This window comes from Erinaceus europaeus, chromosome 2, assembly GCF_950295315.1.
Source record: "Erinaceus europaeus chromosome 2, mEriEur2.1, whole genome shotgun sequence".
In the NCBI taxonomy this organism is placed as follows: Eukaryota; Metazoa; Chordata; class Mammalia; order Eulipotyphla; family Erinaceidae; genus Erinaceus; species Erinaceus europaeus.
The window spans coordinates 181,217,202-181,236,641 of record NC_080163.1 but is presented as its reverse complement, the minus strand read 5'-3'; the positions used below and the strand labels follow the sequence as shown (position 1 = coordinate 181,236,641).

At 43.5% G+C, this 19,440-nt stretch overlaps 1 protein-coding gene and 1 long non-coding RNA gene across 4 annotated transcripts; one reads left to right on the top strand and one right to left on the bottom strand.

The window, feature by feature from the left end:
* Positions 1-225: 225 nt before the first annotated feature.
* PDCD5 (programmed cell death 5) lies at positions 226-7,786 on the bottom strand. The gene is made up of 6 exons (XM_060185663.1): positions 7,610-7,786; positions 5,847-5,884; positions 3,395-3,456; positions 2,070-2,161; positions 1,067-1,138; positions 226-418 (listed from the first exon to the last, which is right to left on the bottom strand). Exons 1-6 carry the CDS (start codon positions 7,673-7,675, stop codon positions 371-373), a joined length of 378 nt encoding a protein of 125 aa, XP_060041646.1. The 5' UTR covers positions 7,676-7,786; the 3' UTR covers positions 226-370.
* A 120-nt stretch (positions 7,787-7,906) lies between these two features.
* LOC132536788 (uncharacterized) lies at positions 7,907-18,520 on the top strand. 3 transcript variants are annotated; one of them, XR_009548321.1, is made up of 4 exons: positions 7,907-8,025; positions 8,324-8,394; positions 17,381-17,491; positions 17,972-18,520. It is a non-coding gene; the product is annotated as an uncharacterized LOC132536788 (long non-coding RNA). The 3 variants fall into 3 exon arrangements; XR_009548319.1 differs by lacking the exons at positions 7,907-8,025; positions 8,324-8,394 and adding an exon at positions 11,246-11,766; XR_009548320.1 differs by lacking the exons at positions 7,907-8,025; positions 8,324-8,394 and adding an exon at positions 14,529-14,663.
* The last annotated feature ends 920 nt before the right edge of the window (positions 18,521-19,440 follow it).

Genomic DNA, 19,440 nt, shown 5'->3' with positions numbered 1-19,440 from the left:
CCAGGAGGTGGCACAATTTCTAAACTTACTAGAATGAAGTTCAGAGCTCAGCCTCAGATACTGGATGTATCAAAATGATGATCTGGTGTTCTCTACCTTCCTGCTTGATCATAAGTAAAAATATAAATCTTTTTTTTTAAAAAAAATATGGTAGGAAAGGGAGAGAATTAAAAATGTAGACCCTACTGTTCATTCAGCTATAGTACTAAAATAACTTTGCCCAAATTGTTTTACTTTGCATAACAACTTTATTTTTTATAGGCATATAGACAATAAACAAAAGTAAACATTCAGCTGGTTCGTAACATCTGCCAAATATGAGTCTGTTCTAAACTGTTCCGTTAAGTTCCAGTCTCTAAATATTTTAAATTCAATAATCGTCGTCATCATCAGAGTCCATTACTTTTCTTCTGTTGAACTAGGGGGGAAAAATTAAATGAGTGTCATAACATGTTTAGTAAAGCATAACTTAGATTTTTCTGGAAGAAAAATTTCTACCTACTTTACCAAGACATTTGTCTGTCTTTAAAATAACCTAATGTTTATTTATTTAGACTCCAGGGTTATTGCTGGGTTCAGTGCCTGTACTACGATTCCACTGCTCCTGGAGGCCATTTTTTGTTTGTTTGTTTTAGACAGAGAAATTGAGAGAGGAGGGGGAAAATGGGGGACTAAGAGGGGGTAAGGAGAAAGACACGCACAGACCTGCTCCACTGCTTGTGAAGCGACCCCCCCCCCCCGCCCCCACAGGTGGGGAGCTGGGGGTTTGAACCCAGATCCTTGCACCCGTCCCTGGGTCCCTGCACTTCGTACTATGTGCACTTAACCTGGTGTGTCACTGCCCCAGCCCTCCAACCTAATGTTGTAAATCTAAGCGTAGGAGGAACGATGACAGAAGAGCCTTAAAATTTTCATCTCTCACCATATGCAGGCTCTCTTTCTAAACATCCGCATTACAAAATGAAAATGTCTATAGGCCGAAACATTTTTTCAAACTGTAACTATATACTTAACACATTATTTAAAACACTTTTTTCCTTTTCTGTGTACATTTGGGAAAACTTACTTTAACTGTTGTTTTCTTTTCTGTTTGTTGGCTTACTTTTTCAAGGATTTCTATTAAACCTTGTTCTGATACCTAGGATAACCAGAAAGAAAAAGTTTTTTTTTTTTTTTTAAAGAAATAATTTAGCTCAGCAGACAATCTTTTTTTTTTTAGATGTGGGCTAGAGATCAAGATGGGGAAAGAGGTGGGACAGGATGTTGAAACAACTCATTATAGGTACAAGTCTTAAGTTAGAAATAAAATGTCTCCTGCTAGTCCTCTGGAAGGGAAGTATCCATCAGTCAGCTTGCAGGATGAACACCTTTATCTCACTAGTAGAGACAACCAGCTATCCTCCTCCTAAGTGCCAAGGATAGTTACACCCCTCTGCTCATGTAAAGCTTAAATACAGGTGGCAAGTCACTCAAAAGTGATACAAGTCCTCTCTTCCACACAAAAGTTCTTTTGTAAAAGGGGTTCAAGGCAGGACAGGTTCCTGCAGGCTGTGATGGCAGCAGATGGCATCCCAGTGCAGGTGGTGCTCCCCTGGGTCCCTGGATGTTGAAGGAAGGGCAGGCTTGCCAGGTTATGTCCATTATGGCATTATAACAACATACAGTAGTGACCAGAGGACTTCATCTACTACTCCTCATTTGTAAAACAAAATTTGACTTCTTCCTTCACAGATAGTATTTTAATTGGTATTAAAAAAAAAAAAACCTGTTGCCAATATAGAAAAAAATTTAAGTTATCTGACCCTAAGAAACACTGGATCACAGACACAGTTGCACTGAAATATCAAAGAAAGACAGATGGTTTAGGAAAATAATTAAGTTATTTATTTATTTTTAGGATTTGTGGAGTAGCTAAAAATACAACTGTTTCTCTCTGTTCAAGGAAAACTGCTTTACAGAACTAGTCAACAAAAATTCTGTAACCAAAAGATAATGAAATGAACCTTCTGAAGATGTTTTTTGGACAAAAGAACAACAGGTAAAATTGCCACAGGACAGTGCAAACTTACCTTCCCACTTAGTTGTCCGTATCTTGCCATCTGTATAAGGTAATTCTCTACTGCCTTAGTTTTCTCAGGCTTTACAAGTGCTAAGTTACTTACTAAAAAGAGAAAATATATACAAAACTCATCAAAACTAAACACACACATATTAAACCTTGAAACTATGCACCAACATATCCAAAGCACTTCATGGACTTTTTTTTAATGTATAAAGAATAGCAAGGTAGGTATGGCTGATGGTATCATTATTAGTCCTCTTAAAAAAAATGAGAAAACTTGCAATTTAGCCATGTTGGTTTCAGGCCACTCAGATTTGGTGGTTGAGCCAAGATTAAATAGATTCTAAGCCTCATGCTAAAAAAAAAAAAAAGAGAGAAAAAAAACACTCCCTCTGGCAATCAACTTACTACTATTCATACATAACTGTGACCCATTTACGACTGTTGTCTCTTCAAAACTGGACTTTATAAGACAGAAGATACTAACTAGCTCAGTTCAACTGGCTCTAAAACTTTTTTCCCCCTAATGTGTGACTTGGTAGAAAAGTTGCTTCCTACAAGTCATACTAATATGCACTTACTTGGACATCATCTTGGTGAAGTTGGCACTTTCAATATGGTTTTAGACCATTTTTTTTAGGTTTATAAATATCAACTGTTCACAAATAATTTGTATTTCAAGTAATATTTAGAAAAAGCAAGTTTTAAATGCAGATAGCTTTATTCCACTACATCAGGCCTTTTTAATATTTTATTATTAGACTTCTTAAAAATATTTTATTCCCTTTTGTTGCCCTTGTTGTTATATTGTTGTAGTTATTATTGTTGTTGTTTTGATGTTGTTGGATAGGACAGAGAGAAATGGAGAGAGAAGGGGAAGACAAAGACACCTAAAGACCTGCTTCAATACTTGTGAAGCGACTCCCCTGCAGGTGAGGACCCGGGGGGCTCGAACCGGGATCTTTTTGCCGGTCCTTGTGGTTTGTACCCGCCCGACTCCCTTTCTTTTTCTTTTTAACTGCCACCACGGTTATTGATGGGGCTTGGTACCCTCACAACAAACCCACCATTTTTGGTGACCACTGTTTCTTTTTGTTCTTGATTTTTTGATAGGACAGAGAAATTGAGAGGGATCGTGGAGATAGGGAGAGAGACAGAAAGACACCTGTAGTACTTGCTTCACCACTGGAGAAGCGTCTCCCGTAGGTGGGGATCGGGGGCTCCAACCTCGGTCTTTGCACATGGCAATGTGTGTGCTTAACCAGGTGTGCCTCCACCTACCCCCATTCAAGCCTACTTTATGATAATTAAAAGGAAACTGAAGATGCTTACACCGGGCCCGGGCTGACTGATCCAGTACTTGGGCTAAGATACTGTTTCTCATTTCTGCTTCCCTACAATAAAAACAGGCCAAGGAAAATTAGAATTAAGCTGTCAACATACCTACTGATCATACACAAATGTATCTCAACACACTTCTCTCAATGGAAGCCTATTACAGATACGGATGCTCAATGCTAGGTAGCTTGTGGGTAGCAACAAGTAAACAGTAAAGTAGAAAAGTACATTCTTGCCCTCAAAATCTAGCTGTATTTTATGATTGCTAGGTATAAACCCACGAGGCTAAAAAGTCACACTATTTTCACAACTAGAGGTAGGCGTTTCAGCCACCACTTTTAAGTACTGGGGCTGGCCACACCAGCTGACATACCAGGTGAGCAATGCTGCAGGTTTCTCCCTCTCTCTCTGCTCTCAATTTCTCTTTTCATAAATAATAAAAAAATAAGTAGTTAAAAGACAACCTTAAAAACTATCAAACATGGTATTTGATACTAAAACTGTGTGTTGTCATGTATCCTTTGAAGGATAAAGAAGCTGAGAACAAGGGTGGATGCTTACGGACGCAGGTAACCACTGCTAAGCTAAAGCCAGGCCCCATTATTTCAAGGCTCTTCATTTTATTTTTCATATGGGACGGGGAAGATAAATTGTAATTCTGCAGTTATCTCTGCAGGGAGATCTACCTGTCTAGGGAGGTACTAATACATCTTCACAGGACAATGGTCTCAAACTTTTTCATATGAAATCATTCAAGGAACTTCATACACAACACAGAGAAGCAAGTAATTATTGCCTAGAATCAGAGTAAGAATTGGGGCTGGCTGAGCTCGCCCCCCCTTTTTTATCGTGTTGTAGTTATTACTGTTGTTAATGATGTGGTTGTTGTTGGATAGGATAGAGAGAAATGGAGAGAGGCGGGGAAGACAGAGAGGGGAAGAGAAAGACAAACACCTGCAGATCTGCTTCATTGCTTGTGAAGTGACTCCCCTGCAGGTGGGGGAGCCAGGGGCTCGAACCGGGGTCCTAGAGCCGGTCCCTGCGCTTCGCACCTCATGCACTTAACCTGCTGCGCTACCCCGACTCCGGAGCTCACACCTTCTAAAGAGTCCTGGTGCATACAGGATGTGATCTGAAGTCTACTTCTATAGTTTCCTTATCATTCCTCAGTACTTTAACCTTCTGATGAACTGCGGCCACTGTTATTTCACTGAATTGAAGATGTCATCGAGTATAAGATGCACCATGGTGGCACCAAGAAGCAACACTCACAGTCTAAGGTAAACAAAAATACAGCTACCACAGAGCGACAGCAAAAGGAAGCAGCACATGCACATCAGCCTTAGCCCTTGATGGAGCAAGATAAAAGTTCCTCAAAACTCAAACGTTAAGTTTTAATCTCCAAGTTTTGCTGTCTGGATTCACATGACCCACGTAAAAGGAAGGCAGAACTCAACAATTTTTTTTTTTTTTTTTTAATAACCAGAGCACTGTTCAGCTCTGGCTTATGGTAATAACCATTATGCTATCTACCCTCTACCCTCTAGCAAACAATTTTAAGAGGTCACAGGCAAATATACTCAAGTGATGGCAAATGCAAAGGTAAATCCATTCTGGAAGAATTCAGGACAAGAGTGTTCAAATATGAGATATACAGCCCAACTGCAGACAGGTTAAAATATGAAAATATGTACACTGGGAGAGTCACTGAAATTTTTTAAATACTCCCACAAAGGAAAACTTAAATAAGGGTGAGAACTTTTTTCTGCTTTACCTAGTTGATAGATGTGGCATAATACCTGGCTCAGAAGCAGGTGTTCAGAAAGCTATCTCCTGAATGAATGCTGTTACATATCAACAGTAATATGACGGCGGTGGGGATGAAGATGAGGAGTGGTTCAATAGAGATGGCTTCAAGGTACATAAAAGTTCTAGGAATCTGCTGCACACTGAGAACACAGTTAACATGACTGAATCGTACACCCGAATTGGTAAGGTGGTAAGTTTTCTCTTGATTAGGAAAAAAGGTAACACAATGGGGGTCGTCCAATTTTCTTAAGCAAGTCTACTATGTGTGAAGTGTTCAGGCATGTGCTGGGGTAAAAGTGGGATCAAGAGTCACCTAACATTTGCTATTTACTGAGCACTTAACTAGACTTGGAAGCAATGTACCATGTCATCCTCAAAACACCCTTGAAAAGCATCCTATTATGCTCATCTTAAGGTAATCAGTTTAACGGCAGAGAAACACTCAACCAGTAACTACAGTATTGTGTGGCTTCACATGTTTAATAACTGAGTAACAAAGACATTCTAGTGATTCATGGAAAATCGGTTAAATACATACAAAAAAAAATATGAAAACGGCCACATATTAAATCATCTAACTTTGAAAGAACAATTTGGTAAAATCACCCTTCAAAAACTTGAGAGCTCCAACCCATACCTGTGCTTTGCTTCCTGTTGTGCTGCATCTCCGGGTTCCTGAAAGAAAGAAGAAAAAAAATTTTTTTTTGTTTAACAATTTTCAGTGAACTCATTTTGGGAAAACAAAACATGAACTGCGTTTCAGATACCTAGTAGGCTCCTGCAGTGGTAGAGAGGCTCAACTAAGTTGCTGGGTCACTTTCCACTTACTGTATAACCTATTTTGGTCGTTTCCTCAAGCTATGATCTAACAGAATGGTTTATTTATTTATTTTTTACTTTTTAAAAATTTTACATCCAAGGTTATCGCTGGGGGTCAGTGCACTAGGAATCTACTGCTCCTGGAGGCCATCCCCCCTTTTTTTGTTACTCTTGTCATCATTATTTTTACTGTTGTTGCTGGACAGGACAGAGAGAAATTAATAGTGGAAAGGAAGGGGGGGAGAGAAAGACACTTGCAGACCTATCTCACCGCTTGTGAAGCGACAACCCTGCAGGTAGGGAGCCGGGGGCTTGAACCAGAATCCTTATGCCGGTCCTTGCGCTGCGGGCACTTAACCTGCTGCACTACCACCGGACTCCCTTTTTTAAATTTTTAAATATTTATTTCCTTTTGTTGCCCTTGTTGTTTTATTATTGTAGTTATTATCGATGTCGTTAGTTGTTGGATAGGACAAAGAGAAATGGAGAGAGGAGGGGAAGACAGAGGGGGAGAGAAAGGTAGACAGACACCTGCAGACCTGCTTCACCGCCTGTGAAGCGACTCCCCTGCAGGTGGGGAGCCAGGAGCTCGAACCGGGATCATTACGCCAGTCCTTGTGCTTCGCGCACTTAACTAGCTGCGCTACCGCCGGATTCCTCTTTAAATTTTTTTTTTAACATTTATTCCCTTTTGTGGCCCTTGTTGTTTTATTGTTGTAGTTATTATTACAGTTATTGTCGATGTGGTTGTTGTTGGACAGGACAGAGAGAAATGTAGAGACGAGGGGAAGACAGAGAGGAGTAAAGACAGACACCTGCAGACCTGCTTCACCACCTGTGAAGCGACTCCCCTGCAGGTGGGGAGCCAGGGGCTCGAACCGGGATCCTTAAGCCTGTCCTTGCGCTTTGCGCCACGTGCGCTTAACCCGCTGCGCTACCGCCTGCCCCCCCCCCCAGAATGGTCATTATTATTATTGATTTTGTTTTACCGAGAGAGACCACCAGTGCACTCGCTCAGCTCTGCCTTATGACGGTGCTGGGGATTGAACCTTGGGGCTGGGATCCTCACACAGCAAGTCTTTTGCAGAACCATGAGCTGTCTCCCCAGCCCCTAAACACCGATCGCAGACCACCGTGGAGAAGGGAGGAGGGGGCAGCTCCTGCAGCCTGAAATCACTTAGCCCCGGGTCGGCATGACTTCCGGAGCAAGTGCTTGCAGGACGGGGACCCCCGCCCGGCACTACGACACGCAGCTCCCCGCCCTGCGCGGACAGGTGCAGCGACCACTCCTCGCCGCCCACCCGGCACCGGCCGACTCGGGAGTCACCGGCCGGGTCCCCCAGGCGGAGCCCCGGGGCTGAGCTCCCCGCTTGCAGCCAGCGCGGCCCAGGCGGGGCCCAGGCGGGTGGGCGGCCTCCGGAGCCGCCCCAGGGCCGCCCGCCGCTGAGCTGGGGGCGCGGCCGCCGGCAGGAGCGGCCACTCGGGCGCCGCGGTTGCTGGGTCCCGCCGGGCCAGCCCGGCCTCCGCCGCCGCCCGCGCCCTCCATGTTCGGCGAGGGCCGCGCCCGGCCAGCGCGCTCACCCCGTGCTTGGCCTGCAGCTCGGCCATCCTCTGCTTCCTCAGCGCCTCCAGCTCCTCCTCCGCCATGGCGCCGCCGTGCGCAGCCCAGCGGGTGCCCAGCCCCCGCTCCGACGCGCTCCAGAGGTCTCCGGTGTCCCCTCGCCGTGAGCGCGACCCTCCCGACTGCGCAGGCGCCCGCAGCGCCCAGGCATCGCCAATCCAGCCCCGAGCGACGCTGCTCGCGGTAGCCAGGACGCTGAGAGAAGTCCGAGACTGTGATTGGGCGAGGGGCGGGGCTGTTCTCTGAGGTTGAGCGCCCAAGCGCTGGGGGGAGCCTGGTGATGGGAATGTGATAGGGATTGTTGCCAGTGGTTGCAGAACTCGTAAAGTTGCTCCCAGATACAGATTTGTTCACTACAAAACGGGCTTCTTGGGGAGTCGGGCTGTAGCGCAGCAGGTTAAGCGCCGGTGGCGCAAAGCACAAGGACCGGCATAAGGATCCCGGTTCGAACCCCGGCTTCCCACCTGCAGGGGAGTACGCTTCACAGGCGGTGAAGCAGGTCTGCAGGTGTCTTTCTCTCCCCCTCTCTGTCTTCCCCTCCTCTCTCCATTTCTCTCTGTCCTATCCAACAACGACGACAACAACAATAATAACTACAACAATAAGACAACAAGGGCAACAAAAGGGAATAAATAAATAAAATAAATATTTTAAAAAAACGGGTTTCTTAACAGGGAAAAAGGAAAAGGATACTTGGGATCCCCTGGTCACTGAGAAGCCGAGATTGAGCACAGGACTGCCTGCGGTGAGGTCCTGGATTTGCTCCTTGGTTCTGCATATGCCAGCACTACTTTGTCTCTGTCTGTCTGTCTCTCCTCTGTCTCTCTCTCTCTCTTACACACACACACACACACACACACACACACCGCGCTATCTCTTGTCTCCTCCTTCTCTCTTTCCCTCATAAACCCGCTCTGCTGCTCAGTGAATCATCCCATTTGCATGATGTTCATATGTGGTGACTGGGAGCTGGAGCCCAGGTACTCCTGTATGAATGGGAAGCATTCTTATCAGCTGAATCATATCCCACCTCAACCTCCACTTTTTTTTTTTCTTTTGCCATTCCACCAACTCTACCCCCACCTCCAAACAGAAGATGAGAAATACAGAGAGAGGAGATACGACAGCACCACTCTACCCCTCACGAAGATTCCCTTTTTGCAATGTGCTCCCATGTGTTGGCCAGGAGTGCTAACTGGGTACTTCTACATGATAAAGTGGCACTCTACTCGGTGAGTTCTCTCCAAGGCTCTTCCTCATCTCCCCCACTAAAAAAATTTGTTTAATTTTGAGAAAGAGAGACAAACAGACAGACAGACAGACCTGGACACTACTCTCGCATATGAAGTACCTGGCTTGAAACCTGGGAGCAGAAGCAGGCAAGCCATGCCCTATGCCTGGCCACCCATGTGCTGTTTGTTTGGTTTATCTGCCCTGGACTCCCATGCATTTGCATTCCACTACTTCCAGGCTGACTTTTTTTTTTTTATTTCAGAGAAGGAGAGACAGCACAGGACAACTCTACCATTCATGGAGCTCCCTGTGATGTGTCTGTGTGGTCCCTGAAACTTGATTCTGGGAACTTACCCATGGTAAGGCACACACTGTCTTCCATTCCCTGACAAAATATAACAAACAAATTTCTGTTTTAGAGCCAGAGAAAGAAATCACCAGATAGGGAACATGCACAACCTTCCCCCGCCCCAATAATATTTTCATAGTTGGTTTAACATTGGTTTTCAAGATCCTAAGACTTCAGGAACTAAGGCTGTTGTTTCTGTGTTGATTTTCTGTCTGGTTACTATGTCCATTGATGTATACGGGCTGTTGAAATCTCAGTGTCTCTCAGTATCAGTTAGTAGTGACTTCACGTATTTTGATGCTCTTTCATCTGCTGTATGTATCCATTAACGAGTGGTATGTCTTCTTGATGGATTGATACCTTAATTACCTTATAATAGCCTTTACATAAATTAGCTTTCTGACGACAACAGACAATTGAAGGCATGTGAAATTTCAACACTCCAAGGCCACTTTTGCCTGCTAATAGAAGAGATGGGAGTGGGTAGGGGAGATACCACAAGACTGAAGCTTCCTCTGTGCTGTAATACCTCCTTTGTGGTTGCCAGGGCTTGAAATTGTGTCACTAACATGGTGATGTAGGCACTGTATCTGATGAACTATCTCTTGGACCCTAGATCCAATTTAATTCATTAATTTTTTTATTTGTCACCGGGGTTATTATTGGGGCTGGGTGCCGGTGCTATGAATCCACTGCTCCTGACAGCCATATGTTTGTTTTTATTTTCTCTCCTTTCTTTCTATTTTTATTAGATAGAACAGAGAGAAATTGAGAGGGGAGGGGTGGGATAGAGAGGGAGAAAGAAAGATAGACACCTGCAGACCTACTTCACTGCTCATGCAGCTTCTCCCCTGCAGGTGGGGTACGGGGACTCCAACCTGGATCCTTGTGTTTGGTAATCTGCATGCTCAACCAGATGCACCACTACCCAGGCTCCCCAATGGATTTTTAAAAACTTTTTCTGTCCCTCTGCCTTTTGATTGGTGACCACAGTCCCTTGACATTTAGGGAAATTTTTGTTATATTCATTTTCCCTTTGCTCTTTGTTTTTTGCAGTTTATCATTGTTTTTGTCTTTTTTTAAAAAAATATCTTATTTATTTTATTAATGAGAAAGATAGAAGAGAGAGAGAAAGAACCAGACATCACTCTGGTACATGTGCACCAGGGATTGAACTCAGGACCTCATGCTTGAGAGTCTAGTGCTTTAGCCACTGCGCCACCTCCTAGACCACTTTTTGTCTTCTTATTCTCTTACACTTTCATAGTTACCTTTTATGTAATGTTTGGGTTCTGTTTTCCTCTTCTTATTTGTTTCTTCTAAGTATTTTTGTTTTGAGGTTACTATGAGGTAGAGAGTTCTTTGTAGCCTATCTTCAACCGAAAACAAGGTAATCTTGAGATCATTCTAATCATCTCCATTTTTATTCACAAACACATTTTATGTTTTTGGTATCTTGCTGCTTCAAAGTGTGGTTTCTTTTCACTCTATAGAATTCCCTTTAGTACTTCTGAAAGGGCCAGTTTAGTGGAGATGAATTCCTGTAACTGTAGCTTGTGAAATCTTTATTGCTCCTTCAATTCTGAATGATAGGTTAGCTGGATTGGAGTTGGTTGGAGGCCTTTCCTTCTAGCACTTTAAATATATCACACACAAAAAAAAAAAAAAAAAAGAAAAAGAAAAAAAAGAAAAAAAAGTATATCACATAATTCCACTTTTACTTTTAAGTTACCTGCTGAGAAATATTCCTGGGGTCTTATAGGAGTAAGATTCCCTATTTTTAAAAATTTCTTTATTGGGGAGTTAATGTTTTACATTTGACAGTAAATACAATAGTTTGTACATGCAGAACATTTCCCGGTTTCCCATATAACAATACAACCCCCACTAGGTCCTCTGCCATCCTTATTAGATTCTCTATTTTTAATTTGCCCCATTTTCATTATGATGTGTCTTGGCGTGCGTCAGTCTGGGTCTGTCTTGTTTGGAGTTCGGAGTTCCCTGCATTTGGATATCTGTTTCCTTCCTTCCTTTGGTTTGTTGTTGTTGTTGTTGTTGTTGTTGTTGTAGTTATTATTGTTGTTCTTATTGATGTTGTTGTTGTTGGATAGGACAGAGAGAAATGGAGAGAGGAGGGGAAGCAGAGAGGGGGAGAGAAAGAGAGACACCTGCAGACCTGCTTCACCTTCGACGCCCCTGCAGGTGGGGAGCTGGGGGCTCAAACTGGGATCCTTATGCTGGTCCTTGCGCTTTGTGCCACGTGCGTTTAACCCACTGTGCTACCGCCTGACTCCTTCCTTATTTTGGAAGTGATTTTTTTTTCAGATTTTTTTTTTTGTACTGCCACATGGGTTATTGATGGGGTTCAATGCTGGCACTACAAATCCACTGTTCCCAGCAGCCTTTTTTTACATTTTTTTTCTACTTTATGTTTCATTTCATAGGACAGAGAGAAACTGAGAGGGCAGAGGAGAGAGACAGATGGACAGACACCTGAAGATCTACTTCACCGCTTATGAAGCCTCTCCTATGCAGGTGAGGAGTAGGAACTCAACCCTGGGTTCTTGCACATGGTAAGGTGTGCACTCAATCAAGTGTGCCATTGCCTGGTCCCTTGGCTGTCATTTCTTTATATAATGGCTCTGATAGCCCTTTTGCTAGAATCTCTGTGATGAGGACATATATGTCTTGATGTTGTTCCTCTCTTATGTTATCCTCATATTTTTCCTTTTTGTGGCTTTTTTTTTTCCTCCCGGTAGTACAGCGGGTTAAGCGCACATGGTGCAAAATGGCGCAAAGCACACTGACCTGCCTAAGGATCCGGGTTTGAGCCCTCGGCTCCCCTCCTGCAAGGGGGTCGCTTCATAAGAGGTGAAGCAGGGGGAGTCGGGCAGTAGCGCAAAGGGTTAAGCGCACGTGGCGTGAAGAACCAGCGTAAGGATCCCAGTTCGAGCTCCTGGCTCCCCACGTGCAGGGGAGTCGCTTCCCAGGCGATGAAGCAGGTCTGCAGGTGTCTGTGTTTCTCTCCCCCCTCTGTCTTCCCCTCCTCTCTCCATTTCATTCTGTCCTATCCAAAGACAGCAACAGCAACAAAAACAATAATAATAACCACAAGAATGATGAAAAAACAAGGGCAACAAAAGGGGAAAAAATGGTCTCTAGGAGCAGTGGATTCATAACCCTGAAGGCAAAAAAAAAAAAAGAGGTGAAGCAGGTCTGCAAGTGTCTTTCTCTTCCTCTCTCTTGTCTTCCCCATCTCTCTCGATTTCTTTTTTAAATGATATTTATTTATTTTTTAATATTTTATTTATTTATGAGGAAGACAGGAGGAGAGAGAAAGAACCAGACAGCACTCTGGTACATGTGCTGCTGGGGATTGAACTCAGGACCTCATGCTCGAGAGCCCAGTAATTTATCCCCTGTGCCACCTCCCGGACCACGTCCTCTCTCAATTTCTCTCTGTCCAACAGCAACAACAGCAATAACAGCAATAACAACAATAACAACAAGGGCAACAAAAGGTAAAAAATAGCCCCCAGGAGCAGTGGATTCGTAGTGTAGGCACCAAGATCCTATGTTTCTTCTGTTTCTGCAGACTTATTTCTTACATTTGTTTTTTTTTTTTTTTGCCTCCAGGGTTATTGCTGGGGCTCAGTTACTACACTACGAATCTACTGCTCCTGGAGGCTGTGTTTCCCTGTTGTTGCCCTTGTTGTTTATCTTCCTTGTTAGTGTTGTTATTGCTGTCGTTGTTGTTGGGGGAAAGCATCACAAGTGGTGAAGCAATGTTGCAGGTATCTCTCTGTGTCTCTTCCTCTCTATCCTCCTTCCTCCCTCACAATTTCTCTCTATTCTATAAAAGAAAATAAATCTTTTTTCTTTTCTTTCTTTTTTTTTCTTAAAGAACAAGAGGTCCAGAGCATTGCTCTGACATATGTGGTGTCAGGGATTGAATCTGGGACCTCATTCATCCAAATTCTGTATATTATCTCAGAATCATCTCCTCGGCTGCTCCACTATTCACTTTCTTACGCCTGGCCAGTTTGTATCAGAGTTTGAAGGAATCCGTTGGGCAGCTCAGGCTATTTATTGGCTTTGGGGGGTGGGGTGCGGCCATTCAGTACTCATAGTACAAGTGGATTGGACAGACGCAAAAGCAGCGGGAACTTTAAACTAGGGCACAGGCGAGAACAGTCAAAGAGGAGCTAGAATGTGGACGGGAGTGTGGACATGGAAGTCGGCCATAAATGAGGTTGGGGGGGCGGGGGGAGGTTTTCCCCTCTTAGCCTATAGGAATTCAGGAGTGGAACCCCCCCGCCTCCAATGCTTCCCCCTTTCATTCCCTGGTTTTCCTATTTCACTCTAGCTCAGTGACTTGTGTTTGGAATAGTCTAAGGTTTTCTTTGTTGTATCCTTCCCCCCCATTTAAAAAAAAATTTTATTTCCTTTTGTTGCCCTTGTTTTATTGTTGTAGTTATTATTGTTGTCGTCGTTGTTAGATAGGACAGAGAGAAATGGAGAGAGGAGGGGAAGACAGAGAGGGGGAGAGAAAGATAGACACCTGCAGACCTGCTTCACCGCTTGTGGAGTGACTCCCCTGCTGGTGGGGAGCTCAAACCTGCATCCTTATGCCGGTCCTTGCGCTTTGCACCATGTGCGCTTAACCCGCTGCGCTACTGCCCAACTCCCATTAACTCATAGTCATTAGGATGGGTCCTATTGAAAAAAAAAAAAAAAGAATATTGACAAGGGTGTGGAGGATTCAAAACATATTGGGAATCTTAAATGGTTCTGCTGCTATGGACAACAGTATGGGAGTTCTGGGAAAAAAATTTTTATTTTAATAGTCTCCAGGACTATTTTTTAAAAATATTTATTTATTTATTTAAAAATATTACATTTGTTTATTCCCTTTTGTTGCCCTTGTTGTTTTATTGTTGTAGTTATTATTGTTGTTATTGATGTTGGCGTTCTTGGATAGGACAGAGAGAAATGTAGAGAGGGGAAGAGAAAGATAGAAACCTGCAGACCTGCTTCACCGCCTGTGAAGCGACCCCCCTACAGTTGGGGAGTCGGGGCTGGAACCTTACGCTGGTCCTTGTGCTTTTGCACCACATGCACTTAACCCGCTGCGCTACTGCCAGACTCCCCGGAAAAAAACATTTAAGCCTAGAAGTACCATTTGATCTAATAGTTCATTTCTTGGCACATACCCAAAGAGAACTGAAAGCAGGATGTGGACGAGATATTTTCAGATCTATGTTCATAGCAGCTTTAGTCACAATAGCCAACAGATGGACCTTGAGAGATTGTTTGGAAGTCCCAGCAGGGGAGCGCAGCTACTCCTGTACCCTCCACCAGTCCGTCTCTATTCGGGGAAGTCCGACCTGTTCGACTGAGAGTGCAGCTTCAGGAGGGACGCACATGGAGCGGTGAGGGAGGAAGGGGTTATCAGCCTAGCCAGCCAGATCAGCCGAATCATCCCTGGCAATCAATGGGGTGACAGATGTCGCAGCCAGATCGCCCTCACATCCAATAGCCAATAGATGGAAGCAGTTGAAGTGTCCATTGCTTAATGAATGAATAAGTAAAACGTGGTATATACATATAACAGAATCTATTTGTACTTGAAATGGAAGTGGATGTTGATGCATGGTACTGCATGGGTGAACTTTGAGAACATTCTGCTAAGTGCTACAAGCCAGTTCTCAAAAGACAAGTACTGTATAATTCCACTTACTGAGGTACTTCGATGTTATGGGATAAATTTTGTGTGTGTCCCCCAAATCCACATCATCTCTTTAATATGATCGAACTTAGGAATCTTTCAAAAGAGATAATTAAGTTTAAATGGCATCTTAGGAGCGGAGGTCCTGGTTGTGACAAGTGTTCTTATAAGAGACGCAGGCATGTATGCACACAGAGAAAAACTGTGTCAGAATTAGTGGGAAGACTGCATTTACATGGCAAGGACAAGATCTCAGGAGAAAGCAAACCTGCCAACACTTTAGTCTTGGACTTGTAAGGACTGTGAGAAAATTAATTTCTGTTGCTTGAGTCACCCAAACTGCATAATTTGTCATGGTAACCAATATACGAGAGCGGTCCAGTTTTATCTTATAGACAGAAAGTAGAAGGGAGATTTCCAGAGGCTGAGGATGGACTAGAGACTTGTGGAATGAGTATAAAGTTTAAAGTTGTTTTTTGTTTGTTTGTGTTTTTTTTTTGTTTGTTTTGTTTTTGTTTTGGTCATTCTCAGGCTCCACTGTTTCAGGCTGGCTTTTTCAGACAGAAACAGAGAAAGAGAGGGAAAGACGCCATAGCACCAAAACTTCTTCCTACATGTTGGGGACCAGATTTGAACACATGGCCAAGTAAATATGAACTATTATCCCAGTGATCTATTTGCCTTCCCAAGAGTTTTAGTTTTTGTTTGTTTTAAAATTTTTATTAGTGATTTAATAATGACTGATAAGATTGTAGGATAAGAAGGGTATAATTCCATACAGTTCCCACCACCAGAGTTTCATATCCTCTATTCTCCATAGGAAATTTCCATGTTCTTTATCCCTCTGGGAGTATGAACCAAAGAAAGATCTTTATGAGAGATAAAGACACCACAGCACCACTTCAGAACATGTGACTTTGGGGATCAAACCAGGAGCCCCAATATGCAAAGCAGATGCTCTGCCAGCTAGGCTATCTTGCCAGTGTCATTTTTTTAATCAACTATTTAATAAGCACACAAAAGCATTTTTAAAAGAGTTTCTTTTTATCTTAATTATTTATTATTGGATAGAGACAGAGAAATTGAGAGGGGTGGGGGGAATAGAGAGAGAGACCCCTGCAGCTCTACGTCACCACTTGTAAAGGAAAAAGGCACACACACACACACACACACAAAATAAAACATAAAAAAACAGAAAGTGAATTATGTGGCTTTCAGTGAAAAGAAAAGATCCAAAATATATAGCCAACTTATCTCCAAATATTTTGACATTGAGTCCTACAAAAAGAAAATACTCTGTAATCAATAATGTAAATTGTGACTTTAACCAGTCTTTTTTTTTTTTTTTTTTTACCAGAGCACTGCTCAGCTCTGGTTTATGGTGGTACAGGGGATTGAACCTGGGACTTTGGAGCCTCAGGCATGAGAGTCTATTTGCGTAACCATTATGCTATCTACCCCTGCCCCAGTCTCATTTTTTTTAATGTAGTACTGGGACCTCACTCATGTGAAGCATGCATCCTACCTTCCTGGCTCTTTTTTTTTCCCCTTCTTCTTTTGAAAGTTTTATTAGTGATTTAATATTGATTTACAAAATTACATGTCAACAGGGGTGTTAGTCCACTCCATTTCTACCACCAGCGTTCTGAATCTTCAGTCTCCCCACTGCAAGCCACCACAGTTCCCCTAAGGTTGTAGACATGGGGCAACCATCATTCTACAGCTATCTGTCTACATTTATACATAATTGCCCCCTTCTTCTTCATCATCCAATCGTGTCTTCCTCTCCAAGCCACTCATGACAACATTACTGTCTCCATATGTCCGTCTCATTTTCTGGTGCTGGTGGAGCTGGAGTTCAGAGCCCTCTTTCCTTCTTCCTCCTATCATACTCCTGGGAGTATGGATCCAGATTTTTTGGGGCTGCAGAAGGTAGGAATTCTGGCTTCTGTAATTGTTTCTCTTCTGGATGTGGTCAGCCTGTTTTTCTTTCCTTATTGCCTGGCCCATTTTGGACTCACCTAGACCCTTTTTGCTTTTTTCTTTTGCCTCCAGGGTTATTGCTGAGATTTGGTGCCTGCACCAAGAATCCACTGTTCCTGGAGGCTATTGTTTTCCCTTTTGTTGCACTTTTAATTATTATAGTTGTTGTTATTGATGTCATTGTTGTTGGATAGGACAGAGAGAAACCGAGAGAGGAGGGGAAGACAGAGAGGGAGAGAGAAAAATAGACACCTGCAGACCTGCTTCACCGCTTATGAAGTGACACCCCTGCAGGTGGGGGAGTCAGGGGTTTGAACCGGGATCCTTATGCCGGTCCTGCTTCACGCCATGTGTGCTTAACCTGCTGTGCTACAGGCCGACTCCCCCCTTTTTACTTTTAAAAAAAAACATGTTTCTCTCTTCCACTCTCTGCCACAGTGCTTCCTCTGTGGTGTGGACGCTCAGACCTGGACCCTGTGCACGGCAAGCCCTACCATGTGAGCTGTCTTCCAGCCCATTCTGACTGTGTTTGCAGTTGTAAAGATCAAGGTATGTGACCCCCCCCCCCCATCTTCCATCCCTGAACCTCCTCCATTCCTTTTTTTAAAAGTGATTTTTACTTATTATTATTTTTTAATATTTATTTATTTTTCTCTTTTTTGTCGCCCTTTTTCTTCATTGTTGTTGTAAATTTTTACTTATTTTAATGAGAGAGGAGAGAGAGAGAGAGAGAGAGAGAGAGATAAAGACCAGAGCACTGGGATTGACCAGCTGGAGTGCTAGACTTGTAGTGCCCGCATAAAGCTCCAGAAATAACCTTGGTGGCAACAGAGGCAACAACAAACCTTTTGGCAGGAGTCTGAAGCCCAGCCAGAGAAGCTTCTGGCAGTGACTGTGGGGAAGAAGGAGAGAGAAGAAAAAGAGCTGCTCTGTGTGGGCTGCCTCTCAGCATCACTTCTCTGACCCGCTTCGGCACCACTTATATTTCCTTTGTGTGTTCTTAGTACTTTTACTTTTTGTTCCTTGCAGCGGCATTAGCAGAGCCAGGTTTCTCTACAACACTCAGCCTCATCCTTCTGCCAGGGCAAGCACCTGCTCTGCTTAAGTCCTCAAGATGCCCTGAGTGCCTGGAATCCTGGTGTCTCCTGCCAGCAGCAGAGGGAGCCCACACTCTATCGAAAAGAAGTGAGTTTCTCATAATACAAAGCAGAAAACACTATTATTTTCTTCCTTGTCTCCTTCTTTCCTCCTTCCTTCCTTCCTTCCTTCCTTCCTTCCTTCCTTCCTTCCTTCCTTTCTTTCTTTCTTTCTTTTTTTTTTTTGTGTGTATGTGTGTATCTGCCACACAGTATGTCCTTAAAGATAAAGCTTCAGGGAGTCGGGCAGTTGTGCAGCAGGTTAAGCGCACATGGTGCAAAGCGCAAGGACCAGCTAAGGATCCCAGTTCGAGCCCCTGGCTCCCCACCTACAGGGGAGTCGCTTCACAAGTGGTGAAGCAGGTCTGCAGGTGTCTGTCTTTCTCTCCCCTTCTCTGTCTTCTTCTCCTCTCTCCATTTCTCTCTGTCCTATCCAACATCAATAACAAACAACAATAATAACCACAATGTTAAACAACAAGGGCAACAAAAGGGGAAATAAATAAATAAATATTTTTTTAAAAATTAAAAAAAGATAAAGCTTCAATCTCCATTGTGCATCCCTGGCACTTTAAATTCATGCATTATTATTATTATTATTATTATTATTATTTTATTTATTTATTGGATAGAGACAGCCAGAAATCAAGAGGGAGGGAGGTGATAGAGAGGGAGAGAAATAGAGAGACACCTGCAGCCCTGCTTCACCACTCGTAAAGCTTTCCCCCTGCAGGTGGGGGCTGGGGGCTCAAACCTGGGTCCTTGTGCATTGTAATACATGCGCTCAACCAGGCGCGCCACCACCTGGCCCCTAAATTCATGCATTCTGATGGCACCAGAAGATGCCTGAAGTCACTCAGAGAAAGCCACTGTGAGTTTGGGCTTCAGACCTGTTTATGCCACATGTTGAATTGTACATTGGTATCTCACACATTTAAAGGTTTTACAGTAATAAGTTGTTTGATAGCGGTGTATATCTGATACCATGATACCTGTAGTTGATCAGTAATGTCATAGAAGTCAGTCTCTCATTGAGCTACTATTATGACATGCAATTGGCTGGAGGAAAATTTAACTTGCTAAAAACAAAACAAAACAGGGGCCAGGTAGCAGTGCACCTGGATGAGTGCACATGTTACAAGGTACAAGGACCTGGGTTTGAACCCCTGGTCCCCACCTGCAGGGAGAAAGCTCTGTGAGTGGTGAAGCAGTGCCGCAGATGTCTCTCTGTCTTTCTCCCTCTCTATCACCACCTTCCCTCTCAATTTCTGGCTGTTTCTATCCAATAAATAAATAAAGATGAAAAAAAAAAAAAAAGAAAACAACCACACAGAACATAGTGAGTTGACCTCAGGTTCAAGA